Source organism: Xenopus laevis, chromosome 3S (genome assembly GCF_017654675.1).
Source record: "Xenopus laevis strain J_2021 chromosome 3S, Xenopus_laevis_v10.1, whole genome shotgun sequence".
In the NCBI taxonomy this organism is placed as follows: Eukaryota; Metazoa; Chordata; class Amphibia; order Anura; family Pipidae; genus Xenopus; species Xenopus laevis.
This window is the reverse complement of record NC_054376.1, coordinates 119,508,004-119,520,554: the sequence shown is the minus strand read 5'-3', so window position 1 is coordinate 119,520,554 and position 12,551 is coordinate 119,508,004. Positions and strand designations below refer to the sequence as shown.

General features: G+C 38.5%; 1 protein-coding gene across 1 annotated transcript in view; it reads right to left on the bottom strand.

Annotated features, from left to right (window-relative positions):
• The window catches only part of diaph1.S (diaphanous related formin 1 S homeolog), a 172,559-nt gene extending 165,894 nt beyond the window's left edge, over positions 1-6,665 (bottom strand). Inside the window, exon 1 of the mRNA XM_041588777.1 lies at positions 6,064-6,665. Coding sequence (XP_041444711.1) covers positions 6,064-6,186 — 123 coding nt within the window. The 5' untranslated portion in view covers positions 6,187-6,665. The remainder of the gene's footprint in view (positions 1-6,063) is intronic.
• Between the last annotated feature and the right edge of the window lie 5,886 nt (positions 6,666-12,551).

Genomic DNA, 12,551 nt, shown 5'->3' with positions numbered 1-12,551 from the left:
ACTCAAGGCATAAAAACATAATTATGCCTCTTTATAGGTCCCTGGTGAGGCCTCATCTGGAGTATGCAGTGCAGTTTTGGACTCCAGTCCTTAAGAGGGATATAAATGAGCTGGAGAGAGTGCAGAGACTAAGTTCAACTAAATTGGTTAGAGGGACGGAAGACTTAAATTATGAGGGTAGACTGTCAAGGTTGGGGTTGTTTTCTCTGGAAAAAAGGCGCTTACGAGGGGACATGATTACACTTTACAAGTACATTAGAGGACATTATAGACAAATAACAGGGGACCTTTTTACCCATAAAGTGGATCACCGTACCAGAGGCCTCCCCTTCAGACTAGAAGAAAAGAACTTTCATTTGAAGCAACGTAGGGGGTTCTTCACAGTCAGGACAGTGAGGTTGTGGAATGCACTGCCGGGTGATGTTGTGATGCTGATTCAGTTAATGACTATAAGAATGGCTTGGATAATTTTTTGGACAGACATAATACAAAGGCTATTGTGATACTAAACTCTATAGTTAGTATAGATATGGGTATATAGAATTTATGTGACAGTAGGAAGGGGTGTGTGTATGGATGCTGGGTTTTTATTTGGAGGGGTTGGACTTGATGGACTTTGTCTTTTTTCAACTCGATTTAACTATGTAACTATGTTTCGGGCCATGCATGGAGTGTCCCGACATTTTTCATTCCATGGCGATCGGTCGTTCAGTTGATTGGACAAGTTAGAACATTTCTGTCGGCTACCGATAATATATCTGCATGTATTGCCGATCTGCTAATATCAGAGGGAGACTGTCACCAGCTTTTGTTGGACATAACTTTCTACGATTGCTGTCAGGGCAGAACATCGGCTGATCTGTTCTTTTACTACTTTATTTAATCTGAATGGTTAGTAGCAGGTCGGGAGATTGGGACATCCGATCGTTGCAGGTATATCTGCATCTCTATGGCCAGCTTAAGGCTAATAATAAGTCATAAGATATGTGGCTCTATCTGGTTTGCTCTGGCAGGGAGCAAGTTAAGTTCGCTAGAGAAATGAGCAATATTCTAGGGACTGGGGAAAGCCATGTGTGTGACAGTACGAGAATGTTCAGGACGTCCCAACTGCGGTTCTGCTTGGGAATTGAAACAAATCCTATGTAACAGAGATCAGAAGATAGCCTGCAGGCTTTATGAACCCGTTACCTTCCTGTGGGGCTGTGTTTCTGGCCAGACAGCATACTTTGGCAGTGCATTTAATCACAACAAGAAAAGTGCTTGGTAGTGTCCATCTATGGCTGTTGCCAGTCATATGTTCAGTCATATGCCAGTGTCTGAGGCCACCCCACCAATCCCGACTGGAAACATTAATGCAAAGTTAGCTCTCTGTCTGAGCCCAGTTGCGAGAATACTGCTATTTTCTAATCAGAAAAGCTACTCTGGTAAACTAAATAACAAGACCCTGTCTTTCCAAGCATGCTTCAAGGCATTATCATTTGTTACTGCAGACTGTAATTATCACATAAGGAATTGCTGAGCACATCAGCTGTGGGAAAACTATGTTTCTGGGCTTGTCTACAGATGTAAGTTCAAAAATAGATTTGGAAAACTTTCATTCTTTCACGAGGTTCTATTTTCAGAAGACGGATGTAAATGGGTAATACCACAGTACTAGACAAAACATGCAACCGTGCCAGATCACTGCAAGTGTTTCTAAATGTTCTGGTTAGCAGGAAAGACTTGTAGTAAGGTTATATTACCCCAGATCTGTGGACCTGCATATGAAGCCTCACGCGGCTTAAGGTGGCCATAGACATAACAATTACAATCCTTCTTGGAAAAGATCTTTACAAGAAAGATCGTTCATTTTAATGCACATGTAGTGCTGAATCGTCAGATATACAGACAGAAACAATAGAATTCTACCTGTATCTGACGATTCAGCACTAACAATGGCTGATGTTTGGGTCCCTTCAAAGGCACCCGATCAAAATTTTCCGTCCAGCCCGATCGACGAGCCGACCGATATCCAAGTCTTATGCCAATATCAGTTGGCTTATTTCCCACCATACACGCACCGAATATCGTACGAAAATCTGTTTCGTACAATATTATCTGTGCGTCTATGGCCTCCTTTACTTTAATGCTGGCAATGGAGAAACTACAACACATAAATGCTGCTTCGTCCAAAGGTTTCATGGGAAACGTTCAATCATGCAGTCTGGCCAAATTCCAGAGAGCAGGATCCCAGTTTGCTAATCCCACATAAAATAAAAAGAAATCCAGAAATATAGAATCAGACACTGGCAGTCTGTAGACTGACTGTCACAGGTATCAAAAATTTCTATTAATTTCTATTCCTCTATTTTTTTTCCTGTCCCTCTGTAATTTAAAGTTAGTGTCACGGTCGGCACCCAACACGGCTCGTGCTTCACCTGTAGTGTGACCGCCTTTGGCTTCGGTAGGAACCCTCAGCTACTTGGATGCCACCTGCAAGGCTAGAAGTTCTGGATAAGCAGAGGGGCACGACTGTTAGCAAAGTCTTTGGGCAGAAGGTCGTGGTATAAGGTGTTAGACGGAATCGTAGTCAGAACAGGCTGGGTCGAGGCAGCCAGAAAGAAAGCGTAAACAAATCAGGCTGGGTCTGGGCAGGCAGCGTTCAAGGCAAGGTCAGGCAGGCAAGGGTCAAAACCGGGAGATCAATCAGAAGGATTTAGCAGAAGGGATAGTTGAATTCAGGCAATGGATCAGGATACAGAGGTCAGAATCGTCAGGAACAGGCAGGGGTCACAACAGGTAGTCAGAATCAAGCTCAGAATCAGAATAGCCAAAAGCTAACGGCACCAGGAACAAACCTATAACGGGCCATGAGAACCAGTGGGATGGCCCTTTAAATATTTGAATTTTCGCACCGTTGCGCGCTGGCATCATCACGCCAGCGCGCATGCGCCTATAAAGCAGGAGAGGCCCAATGTGCGCGCCTTTAACAAACTGGCGCAGGAGGAAGTGGACTCATCGGGGATCCCTGCCGTCCCCCCACTAGACCACCAGGGTCAATTTTCTATACTATATTGTGCTGCCATTATTGAAAAAGGTTCATATGTTCAGGGTGCAACACAGTCAAAGGGACTAAAAACAAAAAAACTGTGTAAGAGAAAGTATCCACTATTTTGGAATCGGCCGAACCCCTGAATCCTTCGCGAAAGGTTCAACTGAATACCGAACCGATTCCTAATTTCCATTTGCAAATTAGGGGTGGGAAAGGGAAAACATTTTTTACTTCCTGGTTTTGTGACAAAAAGTCATGTGATTTTCCTCCCTGCCCCTAATTTGCATAAGCAAATTAGGATTTGGATTCAGTTCGGCCGGGCAGAAGGAATCCTGCTGAAAAAGGCCGAATCCCGAATCGAATCCTGGATTTGGTGCATCCCTAGTAAAATACCTCACCTGTCAAATAATTCTGTTTACAGAATAAAAAGTAACACAAGTAATTCAGTGTAATGCATTGGACTTGTGATAAGACACATTTTGCTTCTGTTACAGGCCTTATTTGTTCATCCACAGAGCAGGGCATTCCCTGGCACATGCTTTCTATTTGTACACTGTCAAACAACAGAAGTCTGAATGTACGGCAGGGATTCCAGATCTACTCTCAGTAATAGAGGCAGTAACCCACAGGATCACTAGGGATGCCTGAAGCGGACAGAACAATAAAAGTGAAGCAATGCATTTTCCAACCATTTAAACATTTGATACATAAGTGCTGGAACATTGTCTGGCTGCAGAACTGATGTTGATTGGCCATTTGTTCTTCAGAGCAGTGACGCCTCATTTACAGTCACTTTCTGGTTACATTAAGCATTGTAATAAATGGAGCTTCTAGTAGTTTTGGGGTTTTATATATTACATATAACTGGGCATTTAGACTTATTATATATTACATATAACTGGGCATTTAGACTTATTATATATTACATATAACTGGGCGTTTAGACTTATTATATATTACATATAACTGGGCATTTAGACTTATTATATATTACATATAACTGGGCATTTAGACTTATTATATATTAAATATAACTGGGCATTTAGACTTATTATATATTACATATAACTGGGCATTTAGACTTATTATATATTACATATAACTGGGCATTTAGACTTATTATATATTACATATAACTGGGCGTTTAGACTTATTATATATTACATATAACTGGGCGTTTAGACTTATTATATATTACATATAACTGGGCATTTAGACTTATTATATATTACATATAACTGGCATTTAGACTTATTATATATTACATATAACTGGGCATTTAGACTTATTATATATTACATATAACTGGCATTTAGACTTATTATATATTACATATAACTGGGCATTTAGACTTATTATATATTACATATAACTGGCATTTAGACTTATTATATATTACATATAACTGGGCATTTAGACTTATTATATATTACATATAACTGGCATTTAGACTTATTATATATTACATATAACTGGGCATTTAGACTTATTATATATTACATATAACTGGGCATTTAGACTAATTATATATTACATATAACTGGCATTTAGACTTATTATATATTACATATAACTGGGCATTTAGACTTATTATATATTACATATAACTGGCATTTAGACTTATTATATATTACATATAACTGGCATTTAGACTTATTATATATTACATATAACTGGGCATTTAGACTTATTATATATTACATATAACTGGCATTTAGACTTATTATATATTACATATAACTGGCATTTAGACTTATTATATATTACATATAACTGGGCATTTAGACTTATTATATATTACATATAACTGGCATTTAGACTTATTATATATTACATATAACTGGCATTTAGACTTATTATATATTACATATAACTGGGCATTTAGACTTATTATATATTACATATAACTGGCATTTAGACTTATTATATATTACATATAACTGGCATTTAGACTTATTATATATTACATATAACTGGGCATTTAGACTTATTATATATTACATATAACTGGGCATTTAGACTTATTATATATTACATATAACTGGCATTTAGACTTATTATATATTACATATAACTGGGCATTTAGACTTATTATATATTACATATAACTGGCATTTAGACTTATTATATATTACATATAACTGGGCATTTAGACTTATTATATATGACATATAACTGGGCATTTAGACTTATTATATATTACATATAACTGGGCGTTTAGACTTATTATATATTACATATAACTGGCATTTAGACTTATTATATATTACATATAACTGGGCATTTAGACTTATTATATATTACATATAACTGGCATTTAGACTTATTATATATTACATATAACTGGCATTTAGACTTATTATATATTACATATAACTGGCATTTAGACTTATTATATATTACATATAACTGGCATTTAGACTTATTATATATTACATATAACTGGGCATTTAGACTTATTATATATTACATATAACTGGCATTTAGACTTATTATATATTACATATAACTGGCATTTAGACTTATTATATATTACATATAACTGGCATTTAGACTTATTATATATTACATATAACTGGGCATTTAGACTTATTATATATTACATATAACTGGCATTTAGACTTATTATATATTACATATAACTGGGCATTTAGACTTATTATATATTACATATAACTGGGCATTTAGACTTATTATATATTACATATAACTGGGCATTTAGACTTATTATATATTACATATAACTGGCATTTAGACTTATTATATATTACATATAACTGGCATTTAGACTTATTATATATTACATATAACTGGGCATTTAGACTTATTATATATTACATATAACTGGGCGTTTAGACTTATTATATATTACATATAACTGGCATTTAGACTTATTATATATTACATATAACTGGGCATTTAGACTAATTAATCAGTTCAGTGGTAAAACTCAGTAAGAAGTTGAGAGGGAAAACTTGCTGAAGGAGAGGTGCCCCCAGTACAATACCTGCTCCCCGCTCACTGCAACTTACAAATTTCTTGGACTTTCCATCTCCACCTTCGTCTTGGCCCTTCGGCTTCTTTTTCTCCTTGTTGCTCTTGGAAGGCGGCGGGGGTCCCCCTGCATATCCGCCTCCCCCGGCTGGAGGTTCCATTGTGTCGCTTTAACCCGGGGACTTGCAGGACAGCGGCTCAAGCTCGTTCCACCGACAGCCGACAAGTCTCCTATGGAAGCTCTGGGGTGTCCCTTCCCCTCAGCCCAAATCAGTGTGACACCGCTGTCAGACACGCCTCATTAGCATCTCATTAACATCTCATTTGCATATACATAAGCGCGCGCCCGCAGCTACACATGCTCCGCTTCCAATAAACTTATTCCTCAGCACTTCCGGGTTTTGGAACGGACCATCCGCAGCTCTGGGGCGGGGAGACCCTATTACATGATTCTGAATTAATGTGCTTTTAGCAGCACTTGCCGCGTTTATATCAAATTAATTTCATGTAGTAGTGTTGTCTGGGTGCAGAATAAGAGGAACAGTCGATTGACAAATAAGCTGGGCAATTGTATCGTGTATGTCCCACGTGGGTTCTTGTGTGTGTAGCTGGAGCGCCGCCTGCTGGTCACAGAGTGTTACATCATGGCCCCATTGCACTCATGAACTAAGGGGCTTATTTATAATAATTCGCAGTTTTCGGAGCAAAAAAAAAAAAAAAAAAACCAAGAATTGTTTCGAGATTTATTAAAGTCCGATGGTCTAAACACTCTGAATCCAAAACCCCGGCATCTAAATGCTCTCGAGGTCCTGACTAAGTCACTGGGGAAGGTCCAAATGTCTGCGCTGATGTCAGTACTGATATCCAATGATTTCGGGGTTTCGGTGTAAAAAAAAACTCTGAAAGAAATCATTGTTTTTGGGAGAAAGCTCCAAAGTTTGCCCGACCCTATTTTTCTGGCTTTTTTCTTCATAAATAAGGTCCATTAAGGAATTCGGAGCTGCTCTAAGTTTGATATTAGAAAAACTGAGATAAATTCAGACCTTGATAAATAACCCCCTAAATGTTTGACTAGTATAGATAATTTATATAAACAAGCTGCTGTGTAGCCATGGGGGCAGCCATTCAAGCACAGGATACACAGTAGATAACAGATAAGTACTACTATAGTTTATATAAACAAGCTGCTGTGTAGCCATGAGGGCAGCCATTCAAGCACAGGATACACAGTAGATAACAGATAAGAACTACTATAGTTTATATAAACAAGCTGCTGTGTAGCCATGGGGGCAGCCATTCAAGCACAGGATACACAGTAGATAACAGATAAGTACTACTATAGTTTATATAAACAAGCTGCTGTGTAGCTATGGGGGCAGCCATTTGAGCACAGGATACACAGTAGATAACAGATAAGTACTACTATAGTTTATATAAACAAGCTGCTGTGTAGCCATGGGGCAGCTATTCAAGCACAGGATACACAGTAGATAACAGATAAGAACTACTATAGTTTATATAAACAAGCTGCTGTGTAGCCATGGGGGCAGCCATTCAAGCACAGGATACACAGTAGATAACAGATAAGTACTACTATAGTTTATATAAACAAGCTGCTGTGTAGCTATGGGGGCAGCCATTTGAGCACAGGATACACAGTAGATAACAGATAAGTACTACTATAGTTTATATAAACAAGCTGCTGTGTAGCCATGGGGCAGCTATTCAAGCACAGGATACACAGTAGATAACAGATAAGTACTACTATAGTTTATATAAACAAGCTGCTGTGTAGCCATGGGGGCAGCCATTCAAGCACAGGATACACAGTAGATAACAGATAAGTACTACTATATTTTATATAAACAAGCTGCTGTGTAGCCATGGGGGCAGCCATTCAAGCACAGGATACACAGTAGATAACAGATAAGAACTACTATAGTTTATATAAACAAGCTGCTGTGTAGCCATGGGGGCAGCCATTCAAGCACAGGATACACAGTAGATAACAGATAAGTACTACTATAGTTTATATAAACAAGCTGCTGTGTAGCCATGGGGGCAGCCATTCAAGCACAGGATACACAGTAGATAACAGATAAGTACTACTATAGTTTATATAAACAAGCTGCTGTGTAGCCATGGGGGCAGCCATTCAAGCACAGGATACACAGTAGATAACAGATAAGTACTACTATAGTTTATATAAACAAGCTGCTGTGTAGCCATGAGGGCAGCCATTCAAGCACAGGATACACAGTAGATAACAGATAAGAACTACTATAGTTTATATAAACAAGCTGCTGTGTAGCCATGGGGGCAGCCATTCAAGCACAGGATACACAGTAGATAACAGATAAGTACTACTATAGTTTATATAAACAAGCTGCTGTGTAGCTATGGGGGCAGCCATTTGAGCACAGGATACACAGTAGATAACAGATAAGTACTACTATAGTTTATATAAACAAGCTGCTGTGTAGCCATGGGGCAGCTATTCAAGCACAGGATACACAGTAGATAACAGATAAGTACTACTATAGTTTATATAAACAAACTGCTGTGTAGCCATGGGGGCAGCCATTCAAGCACAGGATACACAGTAGATAACAGATAAGTACTACTATATTTTATATAAACAAGCTGCAGTGTAGCCATGGGGGCAGCCATTCAAGCACAGGATACACAGTAGATAACAGATAAGTACTACTATAGTTTATATAAACAAGCTGCTGTGTAGCCATGGGGGCAGCCATTCAAGCACAGGATACACAGTAGATAACAGATAAGTACTACTATAGTTTATATAAACAAGCTGCTGTGTAGCCATGAGGGCAGCCATTCAAGCACAGGATACACAGTAGATAACAGATAAGAACTACTATAGTTTATATAAACAAGCTGCTGTGTAGCCATGGGGGCAGCCATTCAAGCACAGGATACACAGTAGATAACAGATAAGTACTACTATAGTTTATATAAACAAGCTGCTGTGTAGCTATGGGGGCAGCCATTTGAGCACAGGATACACAGTAGATAACAGATAAGTACTACTATAGTTTATATAAACAAGCTGCTGTGTAGCCATGGGGCAGCTATTCAAGCACAGGATACACAGTAGATAACAGATAAGTACTACTATAGTTTATATAAACAAACTGCTGTGTAGCCATGGGGGCAGCCATTCAAGCACAGGATACACAGTAGATAACAGATAAGTACTACTATATTTTATATAAACAAGCTGCAGTGTAGCCATGGGGGCAGCCATTCAAGCACCTCTTTGGAAGTCTGGAAGCGCTGAAAAGCTGAACTGGCGAGTCATGAAGCCGTGAAAAGACCTGTAGTCACGAAAAGAGCCGACCTTGAAGGCTGGAAGCCACGAGTTCAGTTCTGCTGTGTGTTTTTTTTATTTTTTTAAAGCCCTACCCACCAATGTATTATTTAAATAATCTATAGGCCCCTGCCACCAAAGTTATTTTTCTTCAAAATATTCCCTGGCACCCCAATGTTTTTTTGTTTTTGTTTTTTAACTTGTAAGGGGGGCTCTGGCACTAAAAAAATTTGTTTAACTTTAAAACTTTTTTACTTTTTTTTTTTTTTTTTTTAAACCTATGGTGCCACAGTTTTTTTTTTTTTTTCAATTTATAGGGGGGCCCTGACCATCAATAGCTAAAGTGTTATCCCAAGCAAAATACCTGCATTGCTGAAATACTAACACCAAAGGCAGCTTGTGCTAAAACACTATTGGGGTTATGTAATAAAAGGACCAGGAGCAGTAACCCATAGCAACCACTCAACAGGGAGCATTTACTGGTCACCTGTTTAGAAGCGTACGTTGTATTGGTTGCTATGGGTTACTGCTCCTGGGCAATATGAGTGCCATTTATTACATATGAGGGTACATGAGAAACATGGGGAAGATAGCGGTACATATAAATGATAAATCAGAATTTGGCTACAAATAACTGAATTGGTTGCAGCTCACCTTCAGGTGCTCAGGCAGTTTAACCCTACATTACAATGAAAGAGCGTTTCTATAATGACTGGGCTAAATAACAGAATCATCAATTAAAATAGTTTTTTTTTTTTATTTATAAAATATGAATGAACTTACACGGGTAAAGGGAGAATATGTCAATTGGATTGTACACCAGGCGGCCTCTTGTTGAAGGACATTGGTTCCACTACTTACATACAGGAGCACATGAAGTTATACAGCACAAGACTATCCATAAATGTTCCGGATTATAGTTCTAGGCTGGTTTTGACACCAGATGGTTCTGATCATCACACTTCAGGGTGCTCATTAAAGGTAAAGTGCACCACCTTTATAAAAAGCGATTGTGTTTTAGCCTTAAAGGATGAGTAAACCTGAAAAATAATTGAATGTAAAATTGATGGGGGGGCTATTCTAAGCACTTTTGCAATGTACATTCATTGTTTATTTTTCTTTAATTCCAAGATATTAAAGGATACATGTACTGTTAATATGAATGAATTTTGTTATAACAGCGCCACCTGCTGATCAGTTTCCCACCAGTCTGACCAGCAAGTAGTCAAGGAAGTTGTCAGGAGAAAGAAAGAGGCTGCTCTGAAAAATTAGAAACCTTTCTCGCATCTTTCCTAAGCAGAAGAACATCAGAGCAGCCTCTTTCTTTCTCCTGACAACTTCCTTGACTACTTGCTGGTCAGACTGGTGGGAAACTGACCAGCAGGTGGCGCTGTTATAACAAAATTCATTCATATTAACAGTACATGTATCCTTTAATATCTTGGAATTAAAGAAAAATAAATAATGAAGGTACATTGCAAAAGTTCTTAGAATAGCCCCCTCATCAATTTTACATTCACTTATTTTTAAGGTTTACATATCCTTTAAATGACAGGAAATGATGCAATCAACATTGCAGATCCCATTCAAGTGCATAAATGTGATTATGCAGACCAGCATTGATCTGCTCACACCAAAGCTTTATTGGTTTAATAAAAGATCACCTCGGTTTATACAAAGGGAAGTGGATCCGAAAGAAAAACATTTTGAAGGAAAACTTTTGGGCTAAAAGGTTTAGCTGGGTGATGTGAGTATAACTAGGCTGTTTATGTTGCGCACATTCAAGATACTGGAGAAAATTCTTAGTAGAAGCGCAATTAGGTTTGTTCCTGAAGTACCAGCATAAAGTTTCATATACAAAATTTAACTCAAAGCCTGTATTGTAGGGATTAACCGAATCCAGGTTTCGGGATTCAGCTTTTTCAGCAGGATTCGGCCGAACCGAATCATTATTTGCATATGCAAATTAGGGGCGAGGAGGGAAATTGCGTGACTTTTTGTCACAAAACAAGGAAGAAAAAAAAATGTTTTCCCCTTCCCACCCCGAATCCAAAATTCGGTGCATCCCTACTGCATAGTTTTTTTTTGAGAGTAGAAGCAGGGTAGTCACGTTTCTTGTGTGTGCTATGTAAAATAGAAGCCTTAAAGGGATATTGTCATGGGAAAACATTTTTTTTTTTTTCAAAACAGATCCGTTAATAGTGCGGCTCTGGCAGAATTCTGTACTGCAATCCAATTCTCAAAAGAGCAAATAGATTTTTTTATATTCAATTTTGTAATCTGACATGGGGTTAGACATATTGTCCGTTGCCCAGCTGCCCCAGTCATGTGACTTGTGCCTGCACTTTAGGATGGAACTACTTTCTGGCAGGCTGTTATTTCTCCTACTCAATGTAACCGAATGTGTCTCAGTGGGACCTGGATTTTACTATTGAGTGTTGTTTTTAGATCTACCAGGCAGCTGTTATCTCCCATAGACGTGATGATTCTTCTTGCCGAACGACCGATTTTAGGGAAGTCCGACCAATCCTTCAAAATTATCATGCGGTTAGTGGGATTCGAACGATTGTACATCTTACGATTTTTCGGCCAACATCTGTTAGGGAATTGATCGGTCAAAAAATCTTTGTCGGTCCCAGTGCAATCTATCTATGTTTGCAGGGCCAAGCAGGCAGCTCCCCTTTGTTTTCCTGGCAAATTGGTCTTTTTAGTTGATGGTAAATTCGTACGATCGTATGATCGTTCCGAGAAAATCGTGGTCTCACGATGAGGATCTGATCTTTTAAAAATCTCAACATCTATGGCCAGCTTTAGGGAGCTGTTATCTGGTTACCTTCCCATTGTTCTGTTGTTTGGCTGCTGGGGGGGAAAGGGAGGGGGTCATATCACTCCAACTTGCAGTACAGCAGTAAAGAGTTACTGAAGTTTATCAGAGCACAAGTCACATGACTGGGGGGCAGCTGGGAATCTGACAATATGTCTAGCCCCATGTCAGATTTCTACATTGAATATAAAACAATCTGCTTTTTTGAGAAATGGATTTCAGTGCAGAATTCTGCTGGAGCAGCTCTATTAACTGATGCGTTTTGGGGGGGGGGAAGAAAAAAAAAAAACAGGTTTTCCCATGACAGTATCCCTTTAAGTTTGTGCCTTCATTCCCCTGAACTGATCAGAGCACATTTTCAGTTCCAT